Source organism: Centroberyx gerrardi, chromosome 7 (genome assembly GCF_048128805.1).
Source record: "Centroberyx gerrardi isolate f3 chromosome 7, fCenGer3.hap1.cur.20231027, whole genome shotgun sequence".
NCBI classification, from domain to species: domain Eukaryota; kingdom Metazoa; phylum Chordata; class Actinopteri; order Beryciformes; family Berycidae; genus Centroberyx; species Centroberyx gerrardi.
In genome coordinates, this window is record NC_136003.1 from 26,949,202 (window position 1) to 26,961,528 (window position 12,327).

The 12,327-nt window shown below is 45.9% G+C and overlaps 1 protein-coding gene across 1 annotated transcript; it reads left to right on the top strand.

Annotated features, from left to right (window-relative positions):
- The first annotated feature begins 716 nt into the window (after positions 1 to 716).
- On the top strand, positions 717 to 12,327 carry slc1a9 (solute carrier family 1 member 9). Its single transcript, XM_071907587.2, has 10 exons — positions 717 to 867; positions 2,210 to 2,362; positions 2,462 to 2,715; positions 5,294 to 5,399; positions 5,548 to 5,674; positions 7,743 to 7,976; positions 8,863 to 9,057; positions 10,391 to 10,525; positions 10,753 to 11,194; positions 12,145 to 12,327. The coding sequence occupies exons 1-10, from the start codon at positions 717 to 719 to the stop codon at positions 12,325 to 12,327; spliced, it is 1,980 nt and encodes a 659-aa protein (XP_071763688.2).

Below are 12,327 nucleotides of genomic sequence, written 5' to 3' on the forward strand. Positions count from 1 at the left end.
TGTTCCTATATAGACCTAACCGATGCCTATAGGAAGCGACTGTCTTTCTGCAGACAAGCCTTGCTGCGTTGTCTCATCATAACCCTCAGACCTGTCAATCAGAGATGGTCAAACAGCCAGAGGCCGAATCTGCTGGCTCCTCACTGACTTGTTCTTTATTGCTCTCATTTACCATATCTCTTACTCTATCAGCTCCCTATCTCCGTATTCTGTTGTGTTTAGATTCCTGTACTTGCTACAGGTTTCTGTTTAGAGGATGACACTCAGATATGCTGCTTAGTTGTCTCTTCACGCCCCGTTTAGGGATTGCCTTGTGTCCTGCTTCTTTGCGTCCCGAAGGAAATTCAACCAAATGCTCACTAGGAGGGACAGAAAATGGCCACTGATGGAATCAAGTGAAAGGATATTCCTGTTGTCCGAGCGGTGGATGCCCCTGGTCGTCCCTAATCCCCTCTAAGAATAGTGTCTGCCGGCCAGCGATGAAAACAATGTGATTCCCCACTAGCCAGAGGAAAAGACTGTTTTGTTAAGGCAATCTAGAAACACCGGGTCAATCCAGTTAGATTTGAGAGGACAGATCAGTTCAGGAGCCAGTGGTGTATCATTATCATCTGAAGGGTGTACAGGACAGAATACCGTGCAGGAGGACAGCATGTGTTTCATTGCATCTGTTCCCCCAGGAATTACCCATCTCTCCCTCTGTCACCACAGGCAGGATGACAAACCAGCCGACAGCCAACCAGTCCAAAAAAAACAAGAAGGAGAAAGAAGAAAGCCAGCAGGATGACAGCACAGAGGTTGAGTACAAGGATGCCGGTCACTGCAGCCGCAACACCCACAGCCTGCTGCTTGGACTCACTGTCATGGGTACGCAAGCTCACATACAAATGCTTTCTGTGTTTGACTGTGGGCCATATCTATCAGCTTTTATAAGATGGATTGCTGATGCTAAATCGTGTAGGAAGACCCTACTTAGTTATGAATACTTGCTGGTTGAATAAAGTTCAGGCTTCCAACGAATCAAAGAAAAACTCCAAAAAACCTAGAATAGGACTTAAGCTCAGTTAGACCATATTTTAATATTTTTTTATGGCCAACATCAGATTTTCAAGGTTATTTTTCCTCACATATGCATCTTGGGGTTTTTGCCCTTTTTAGTCAGCTCCCATAAACACTTTGGTTTGTTGTGAAGTGCGTTATTTTGTCTCATTTGTCAACCAGTAAGGTAATGGGCCAAAGCTAGATTTAAAGCCTGTTTACATTACAGTAGAAGTTGCTCATTAGTCAGAGGTCTCGCACAAGTCAGATGTAAAACAACATTTTTGTGAAGAGAAATGGACCCATGAGTCCACCAGTAAACTATAAGCTAGGCTTGTACCAATACGGGTTTTTAAAGGCCCAGACCCATACTGCTATTTTTAGACTGAAGTTGCCAATAGCTGATATTATGTGTCTTTACATTTGAGCATTTCGACCAAGTATTCAGTGTTTCCCCCCAGAATTTAATTCGTCAGGGTGGAAAAGCCTCTGAAACAGTATTTAGACCATCATGTGACACTAAAACTCTCCACTGAAACCCAGGAAAATTAAATTCTTTAAGGGTCAGCAGCTCTTTAAGGCAGGATGACCCACAACACCTATTTGATGGTAGGGAAACTCTGAGATACATTGGGCCTTTAAATGAAGAATTGATGTACAAAAAAACCCCAAATGTGAACAATTAGATGGAAAATCAAATTTCATTTCAGGTTTAACAGACTGTTAATATATCGGCCCAATATATCAGTCTATTCCTGCTCTAAACACATATAGATCAAAAGTATCTCTTTCCATGAAAAATGCAAAATTCTCCTCCTCTCCTCTCCCCTCCTCTCCCCTCCCCTCACCTCCTCTCCTCTCCTCTCCTCTTCTCTCCTCTCCTCTCCTCTCCTCTCCTCTCCTCTCCTCTCCTCTCCTCTCTCCTCCTCTCCCCTCCTCTCCTCTCCTCTCCTCTCCTCTCCTCTCCCCTCCCCTCACCTCCTCTCCTCTTCTCCCCTCTCCTCTCCTCTCCCATCCTCTCCTCTCCTCTCCTCTTTTCTCCCCTCCTCTCCTCTCCTCTCCTCTCCTCTCCTCTCCTCTCCCCTCCTCTCCTCTCCTCTCCTCTCCTCTCCTCCCCTCTCCTCTCCTCCTCTCCTCTTCTCTCCTCCTCTCCTCTCTCTCCTCCTCTCAGGTGTTGTCATGGGAGTGGTGTTTGGGATGCTGCTGCGGTACATGCAGGTGACAGACATGAGCATCCTCACTATGGTTTCCTTCCCTGGAGACATCCTGATGAGGATGCTGAAGATGCTCATCCTGCCTCTCATCATCTCCAGCCTTATCACAGGTGCAGTGATACACACACACACACACACACACACACTATATATAAACTGTACGTACATGCTCAGATTGTGACCACTGAGGGTGACGCGGTCTCTTGCAGGACTGGCTGGTCTAGACGCCCGCTCCAGTGGCAGGATGGGCAGCAGGGCCATGGTGTACTACATGTCCACCACCGTGATCGCCGCCGTCCTCGGGGTCATCCTGGTCCTGGGGATCCACCCCGGGAACCCCAAACTGAGGGGCAGCACAGTCAACTCGGCCCCCAAGAACCAGGAGGTCAGCAGTCTGGACGCCTTCCTGGACCTGCTCAGGAACCTGTTCCCCGAGAACCTGGTGCAGGCCTGCTTCCAACAGGTACGACTGCTGTTATTATTTTGGCTGTTCGCTGGTGTGCGCTGTAAGGCTGTTCACTGCAAACAAATGAAGTTTCCAGACCTTTCAAGCTTATTTCATGATATTTCTAGTCAAATTATCTCACTGCACTGGCAGATAATCTTGCTATAATTATTTATATAGATACATTTCACTTGATACATGCCAAAATAACTTCTTTCAAGAAATCATCACAAAGCGATGAAGAAAATCTTGAAACAAGAAACTTTCTCTAAGACAATTTAACTTTTACCAAATAAATGTCCTGAAACAAGTTACACTATCCTGAAAGAAGTCACATTTGTTGAAACCGGTAAAATGATCTGCTATTACTGTAAGATGATTTCGCTAAAAACATAAAAGCATGTGTCTTGAAAGACAGATATATGGATTAGACAAATTTATGCAATTGTTGGTTCCGGTCGAGTAATTTGATTGGACAGGAGGCATTCCATGAGCGCTGGTATACAGTATAACAGCAGTGGGATGTTTTACTACGTATCACTCTGCTTTACAGGTGTTCTAACAGTTGATGTGTTGCTTGGCAACACTTGGTAGTGGAATCCGAGGGAACTGTTGTTGTTGGCAGAGACAAATAAAAGACAAAAATCATAATCTATCATAATATCACTTTGCCAATATTGGGCTTTTACTGTATTAAAAGTCGGATATCGGTCAGTCAAAATGACTGACCGATATCCGATTTTCATCTCTGATATGATACAAGTTCCTCCAGGGGTGTCAGTCTGTAAAACCTGCAATGAAACCAGCCTAAAGTGTAAAATAATTAAATTTGTTTCAGTAGAGTTTTAGTGTCCCATGATGGTCTAAATGCTGTTTCAGAAGCTTTTCCACCCTGACAATAATAATATTCTGGGCGAAACACTGAATCCTTGTAATCCTGGGGAAATTTTTTGGCATGAAAATGGTCAAATTTAAATAAACTGAAAATCGACACAAAGCTATCGGCAGCTTCAATCCAAAAATATTGGTATCAACCTTCAAAAAAACACATTGGTCTAACCCTATATGAAATGCTCTAAAAAGCCCTTCATGTTCCCCTGAAAATGACCTAACTGAAGCAGCGGCCTTTGCTTGGCATCAGTGTGTCTTTACATCAGGGTATTACTAAAACTGTCTGGAATTTATGGACAGTTGTTAAGTTTTGGTGTTTCTCCAGAAAATATGGTCAGCCTCTCAACCAGTACTCAAGTAGTTTTTGTCCATGTGTCAAGAGGGATAAACGTAATGTTTGACTCAGAGGGAATTGACTACGAAAGGACCAAATCATATATTCGTGCTGCCTGTTCATATATATGGGCAGTCCTGAAAGCAAAACCTTAGAGGTGTAATTTTCCAGTTAAAAGATGGGTCTTTAATTCAAATGTAAATGTAAGGGGAGTCAAAGAAAACTAAAGTTACAGATGGCATTGAAGACATTTTCTAATTCTCATATTGATTAATGGAGATCTTGATACTAGGAATCATAATTTGGCTGCAAGGAGGTGAAAAATCTTCTTTACACCTATATTGTTTGTAAATATTAAGCAAAAGATTAAGATAGACTCATATTTTGAAGATATTTTGAATTACAGCATGGTCAAAAAGGGTCAAAAACCTTATTTTGCATTTAAATGTCCACACATTATATATACACGTATATGTACTCTACAAAATCCTAATTTATTCCTTCAGTCCTTTACTCTCTTGTCACAGTCATTATATTGCAGCCATTCTGGTGGAGCCGTCCACCATGCTTTCACATGCTTGTCTCTGTCAGACCAATGGCCAGTTAATGGTCAGTTGGCTAACGGTGGACAGGATGGGACGTCTCTCTGTGCGATCCACAGTAACACTGACAGACTTGGCTACTGTTTATCCAGGCTGATCATTTTTAAACGATAATCCAAGCCTCAATCATGATGCGGCAGTTGCCTTCTTTTGTCCAAATCCTGTTTTTTCCCCCCCCTCTTCTTTCTCTCATGCGTGTGTGTCTGAATGATTAGAAATAGTTGTCTGTGTTAGACGGGGTGAGGGTCAGCCCTTCTGCTACCGCTAATCTCTTTACATCTGCGTTGCTGCATCCTTATTTGCCACAGTAAGGCATCTGCTGGTGAAGAGCGGCCATTGCTGAGCAGGAGCTTAGAGATTCCTGCTCTCTCTCCTTCCTTTTCCCTGGTGTTTCCTCTCTCTCTGTCTGTCTCTCTTTCTTCTTTTCTCTCTCTGCACCTCTGTTTTACTGCTGCTCGTGTTTGTGCCCATCAGGGAATCACTGAAGTCATAAAAGTCATAATGGCTTTTGCAGAAATGAATCGTCCTTGCCCTTTCAACTTTGATTTTCTGCTTTCCCTTTTTTCTCCCTGTCTCTCTTTTTTTCTAATTTGGCATTATCTTTAAAGACAAATTTGAGTTAAATCACTTCATGCCGCTGACAAGCTTTTGGTCGCTCGCACGCAGGATGAGTTACATGCAAAATCAGGCTCTCGCTCTGCGGATCTGAATCATCTCAGTTCAGTCCAACCCACTGATCCGACTCAAAACCGTCCTGTCCTCCCTCCAGGTCCAGACGGTGCTGAAGAAGATCCCAGTGACACCAGCAAACCAAACGGAGCCCGTCTTAGTCAGCAAGAAGAAACTGGAATACAAATGGGGCATGAACGTCCTCGGTGAGTTGAAAAGAGTCGATATTTACAGTATTTGCTTTGTTGAATGGGTGAGAGCCTGCTGATCCATTTTAATTTGAGAACAGTTTTTCTCCACTGCATGTCGGAGCTGTCGATGACATGATGTTTTGCTGTTTGTGTCTTCCTCAAGGCTTGATTGGCTTCTTCATCACCTTTGGAATATGCATGGGGAAGATGGGGGAGAGGGGGAAGGTCATGTGTGAATTCTTCAACATCCTCAACGAGATTATCATGACGATGGTTTCCATGATCATGTGGTCAGTGCCTTGTGTTTTTTTTCTTATGTTTTTGCATCCTGGTGTTTGATGTACGTAGCTGTGCAGTAGTGTGCAGTGTGTGTGCGCAAGCGTGAACATGTGTCTCTGTTTTCCCTCATATGGGCCAACGGCTGCATTGCTTTGACATTCTGGAGATACCACACACACACACAGAGGTCACTGACAGTGACGGATAAGGAGACGACTGTGTACATAAGACAAATTGTGGGAACAGGGAGCAACAGGGCCAGCCAGCGAAAAGTGAAAACGAGAAAGGAAGAGGAAGAGAGAGGCCGAAAGTGGGATAGTGAAGGACAGGGACAGATGGAGAGAGGGAGGGAGAGAGAGGCCGAGAGAAAGAGAAGGGGGAGAGAGAGAGAGATAGAGGTGGAGAGAGGGATTCCCCGGGACACGCTGGAGTCTGTGGTATGCCGGGGAGTAGCGGGAGCCGGGGGCCGGAACAGTGTTGTGGGCTCCCATGGGAGCCGCGGGTGGAAGATCTCCAAAATGTAATGGATCCTCCGACAGCAGAGGAGCCACTTGGCAGCAGAGCAGAAAGCAGATGCGGGAGGGACGGCGGGACGGGGAAAGATGCGTGTGAGAGCATGCCCTTAGAGAGCCATGTACGCCTTGAGGCTTCGCAGGACACCGGCTAGAGAGAGAAAGAGAGAGACAGAGAGAGAGAGAGAGAGTAGTGGCACTGAGAGAAGGGGAGGGGAGGGAAGGAGGCTGGAAGAGAAACAGCAGGATGCTTGTCTCGCAGCTCTCCTAGGCCATCTAGATGTGCAGCTGGACACCAAAGGAAATGTGTCCTTGTTCGTATCACTCACTCACTATAAACAGATTACTCATGGGCCTATGGGGCCGGCCAAACACAGAGTCCAGTGTATACAAAAACACATATCATACGAGGCACACATCCATCAAACCATACGAGGCGTGCTTCACCAAACAACTGTCACTAAATGCCATCCTCGAGGTCCGGCGTGCAGCTGACCCGGGACAGCAAGCTGCTGCTGCGGCGGGACCTGCTCCGAGGCGGACCGGGAAGCCCTTAAAGGGGAACACCACTTTCTTTCATATATGTATCAGACCTCTGTTCAGTAACGAACAACTGCGCACCAAAGCTCGAAACCCGAGATCCAAGAATCTGTCGTGTCCTCAAGGACAGAAGTGCTCCGCTGACAGTGAATGGAGATTGATTTTGGGAGCTCACAGGATGTCCGTCTGACTTTTTACGCCAACATGAGCTAGCAGTGAAAGATGAATACCAGGAACTGTCAAAGTCATCTCTTCCATTTTTTCCCAATTCATAGAAAATAGACAGGATGCTGGAACGCTCCTTAGCTTCTAAAGTTAACGATTGTGTTGTTGCTCTGTGGATAAAAACAGCCCTCCACTACTAATCATGTGGAAAAAAGACAGATCAAAGCACCATGTTTTAACTGCTGTACAAAACTGTACATCAGGAGGCAGGACAACTCTTCTGTACATTCTGGCTAGGCAACAGTTGTGAATCTGTAGTAACCAGAAGGCACTCAGAGAGCACAAACCTTGCACCAACGCTGAACAATTCTCCAACTTGCTGTTACACCCAATTCCATCATTCCTATCACTTAGATTTTAAGTTAAATTGATTTCTTGACTGTGAAAACATACTCTTGGGATTTGAAATCAAGTCTCTATCTACATTAGTTTCATAGTTATGGCAAAAAAAATGATAAACATCTAATGGCGGAAATCCCACGTCTGGATCACCACCAAAATCTTATGAGTTGTTTCTTGGGCCAAGGCCAATCTGTCCACCAAATGGAAATCAGATCATACATTTTTGAGATATCGTACTGTCAGACAGACAAACAAACCAACAAACAGGCGAAAACATAACCTCTGCGGTGAAATTCAGTGACAGTCTTCTCTCACCTTCCATTTTGAGGTTTGTTGAGAACTACATGATAGTAATTTGTTTTTTCTTGAGCATCCTCTAGCAAGAATAACCACAGTCAATGTCATCCAGCTCATTTCTGCTCATCTCAGCTTCGATGACTCTCGCTAACTGTGTGTCCAGGTATTCTCCCGTTGGCATCGCCTCTCTGATTGCGGGGAAGATCGCGGCCATCGGGGACCTGGAGGTGGTGGCCAGGCAGCTGGGCATGTACATGGTCACCGTCATCGTGGGCCTGATGATCCACGGCGGCATCATCCTGCCTGCCATATTCTTCGCTACCACCAGGAAAAGCCCCTTCACTTTCTACTCTGGGATCTTCCAGGCCTGGATCACCGCTTTGGGCACTGCCAGCAGGTAGGGCAGCCTGCGGGGAGCGTGTGTGTGTGTGTGTGTGTGTGTGTGTGAGTGTGTGTGAGAGAGTGAGTGCGTGTGAGTGCATGTGAGCAGGTGTGTGTGCATGGATGTTCTGTCTGGGGGCATGTGTTAGCATGTGTGTGTCACATGTTTCTTTTACAACATCTATTCCGTGAGCAGCTGCTGTAGTTATTATGATTGATCGGTATAGCTGGCTACTCGCTTTTCAGCTATTTGGGTCAAATTGGAGAGGGCAAAGCGCTAAATTCTGCATTAATGCAACTGAACTGACAAATCAGGCCAGCGGAGCCAAATGTGTGTGAATACGGGTTATGATAGACGAGTCCATGTCAGACAGATCCTGTGTTGTAAACGTCTAAGCTCTGGATTAATCGTCAGCAGCCAAACTGGCCCCGCTGCATCCCGCCCGGCTCGGCTTGGCTCGGCCCGCCCGGGATTCTGCGGCGCTGCTGAAACCAACTGTCATTTTGGCACATTACTGAGGCTTTAGTGAATATGGGTAATCCTATCAACTTTTTCTCTAATTATATTATGACCCGGGCTTAGCAGGGCCGGGAATCAAATTCCTTTAATTCACATGTTGGAGGATTGCAACAGTGGCCGACACCAGCTGTTCGGAGGAGGCGCTCACTCGACTCAAATTTCTCTTACTCTACTCCATTTTTCTCTTCTTGTTTGTTTTGCCTCCACCCCGACTTTACCCCCCACCCCCTTCCTCACCTCTGCACTTTTTTTCTCCACCCTACTGTTTGTTTTTTTTCTTTGTCTTTCCCCAACCTGTCTACCTATTTTATGTCCTTCAAAACCTACTTCTCTCCTGGTCTTCTCTCTGCTTCACCCTCTGTACGGGGTTTCCCTCTCTCAGTGCAGGGACGCTGCCGGTCACCTTCCGCTGTCTGGAGGAGAATCTGAAGGTCGATAAGCGCGTGACTCGGTTCGTGCTGCCCATAGGCGCCACCATTAACATGGACGGCACCGCGCTGTACGAGGCCGTGGCGGCCATCTTTATTGCCCAGATGAACGACATTTCCCTGGATGCCGGACAGATTGTCACTGTCAGGTAAAGCTCCTACACACCTGGTCAGATTTCCCTATCTCGCTCTTGCTCTTGATCTTGCTCTGGCTGCGTGGGTGAGTTTTCAGGGAGTCATGAGAACAGTAATGTAGTGGTGAATTAACAAAAGGAATTATGACATCCAGTCAAGGCAACAACCACCAATATAACAAAACAAAAATGAATTCTATTTTCAGAAAGGCATCCATTTATGTTTTTCGTATAAAAGACTCTTTATTTAACTCAGTAGTTGTTTTACGACAACTGGTTAAACTCTTTTGGGGTTTGGCGGTTTATCCTCCACAATTGTGTTGCTCATATTTGGGGTTTTAGCAAAACATTTAAGTCTGATTGGAACCAGTCTATTTGGACGAGGCTCTGCGTGTCGCGGCTGCGGGTTGCAGACGATGTTCAGAACCTTTTGAAGATGTTTGTCGTATGCGTTTCATCACCGGGGGTTTGCCATGAAATTCCACAGCGTAATTGTTCAAAAGTATGAATATTGAATCATCTGTGGCGACACTGTTATAAAATCAGATCCATATGTGGAATAAATCTCTACAGTCTGCTGCTAATACTCGCTGTCACGCTGGTATGGTAATGGTAATTAGCGTTGTAGGCCGACATGTAAAACAGATGAGATGTAATGCGGTTTTCTGAGATGTGGCTATAGCATCATGCAGTATATATCATGTTTTGTCACAAGCCCTTTTCACACATGAAACCTGGAAAATTGCCGTTTTATTTTTTTTTCCGGTAAATGTAGCAGTTTCTGTTGTTCACACACGACGGGCCTTTCCGCTTTTTTAACGTAATGCTGCCATTCACACAATACTGGCAATAACCACCGGAGTCACTGTAGTTTGAAAACACGGCGGGTTAATCTCCCCGTCCGCCCGGACTCAGAGGATCTCTCTTATTTCCAATTATCTTCAGTCCAATTCAACATTTTCAAGAAAAAAAGTAAAGCTACAGCCCGTTGTCTAGTGGTTTGTATTTCCCTCCTACAGTTCGACAATAGAGCGTCCAAACGTTGCTTGTGCCGTTAATGTTACGGCATCGTTCACACAACTTACCAGCATTTCGACAGCGGCTCCTTTTCACACAGGAGCCCTGTGCCGGTAAATTTACGGAAAAAGGCTGCATGTGTGAAAGGGGTCTACAGTCACATCTGAGACCAGCGAGAACTGATAATCCCTCTAAACACAAACATGGCACAGACAGTCAACATTTGTCTCACACAGATTTCAGTCAGATCAGAAAAAATGAAACATAAGTGATTTTACCACTTGGCAGCAGGCCTCTTTCCTCCTCTGATCGTCTCCTCTCTTCTCCCCAGTATGACCGCCACCCTGGCCAGTGTCGGAGCGGCCAGTATTCCCAGTGCCGGACTGGTGACCATGCTGCTGATCCTGACGGCCGTGGGTCTGCCCACTCAGGACATCAGTCTGCTCATCGCTGTCGACTGGCTGCTGTGAGTCAGGTGTCTGAGGAGTGTTGGGGGGGGGTAAGAGCGGTGAATAACGGGGGATTGGGGAGCGGTGAATAAGGAATGGCCGCTCGGAGCTTCATGTTATGGCAGTGATGCATTCTGCTTCTGCTCAAGTGTCTTTTCAGGATAAACAGTATGTGAGCAAGGTGGTTCACATTTTCACATCCGTCCATTTCACACGCTGACTCTGATACTCTTTGTCCACTCAGCGACAGAATGCGTACCTCCATCAACGTGGTGGGCGACTCGTTCGGCGCCGGCATCGTGGACCACTTGTCGAAGGCGGAGCTCGCCGAGCTCGACGCCGCAGAAATGGAAATGCTCCAGCCGGAGGAGGAGCTGGATTTCATCCCCCCGCCCCCCATCCTCACGGAGATGGACCTGATGGAACCTCTCAAACCGCCCGATCTGCCCCCTCGCTCCCCTCGCCCGCCCAAACAGAACCACCACGGCCCCGCCCTCTCCCAGTCCCACTCCATCACATACTCTCCGGCCCGTTCTATCCGATCTCCATCGCCGCGCTCCATCCGCTCTCCCTCCCCGCGCTCCGTCTGCTCCGTCTGCTCCCCCCGGCCTTTCCGCACCCACTCGCCTTGCCTCCTCCGCCGGGCGGAGCCGGGCTACTGCGCCCTGCCCAGCCACGACAACCAGGTATCAACCTACTGCTGCCTCTTCTGGTTCTACTGCTATAGTGATATTCTGTATGTTCCTTTCTGATAGAATGCTACTTTAAACTTGCTTTGGCAGATAAGTTAAAGACATACACTATATTTTTAGGAGGTTGGCCTGTTGGTCAACTTGCCTGATAAGTGATGAGAACATAGACATTAAAATCATCCATGTGTCCCTGGGAGATTATTCCCTCCGCTGCTCCATGCTAACACTGTGTTGAGTGAGAGTAGGCGACTAGCATTATCTTCAAGGTGAGAAACTGAGAACATATAGCAGCTTTAAAGCTAAATGTTGAGTCATTTTAAATGATATGTGGCTGGTAAAAATTTACACAACACGTACGAAAATAGCACACTGTTTTGAACTACCAGGGACTACTTTCTCTGTGGAAAGGTCCCTGTTCCCGTGAGACTTGGAGCGTGACTTGCTTCGTTTCCATAGGAAGTGAAGGTGGTGGGCGATGGGAGACTGTGTACAGCTAAAAATCACTGCACAGCAGATAAAAACGTGGTTTGAAGTACAGTAAATTGAAGTAAATGAGAGGTAAATTAAATAAAAGTAAATTGATTTTATTTTTAAAATTTAGGAACTATTCATTTTATTTATTTATAAAAAGAATTTATAAAAAAATAAAAAACACTAAGAACTTTTTATTATTAAGAGGTCAGTTTTTTTTTGTAGCTTCCTATCACTCAACATAATGTATGCTAAAAAAGTGTTAGCATGGAGCACCAGAGCCAGTGATCTACCGGGGACCTATGCATGATTTTGGTGTCTATGTTCTTGTCACTTAGTTGACCAGTATGCCAATATCCCAAAAACTTGCTGTAATCCTTTAACATTTACAATGTGTGCATTTGTAAAATTCACTTTTTTTTGTCAGTTACCACTTGTACTCTGATCCCACTCAACTCTCTTTGCACACTCAGGTTCCCACGCTGCCTCGCTCCTACAGAGAGAAAGACAGGGAAAAGGAGCGACTGAGGCGAGAGAGTGAAACGGAAGAGGAGGAGGAGAGAGACAGGGGTTTGGGCGAAGTGAGCGATGGAGACGAGAGTGATGACACTGCTTATGATAGGAGGCATGCCATCCCACTGAGTGACCTGCCATGA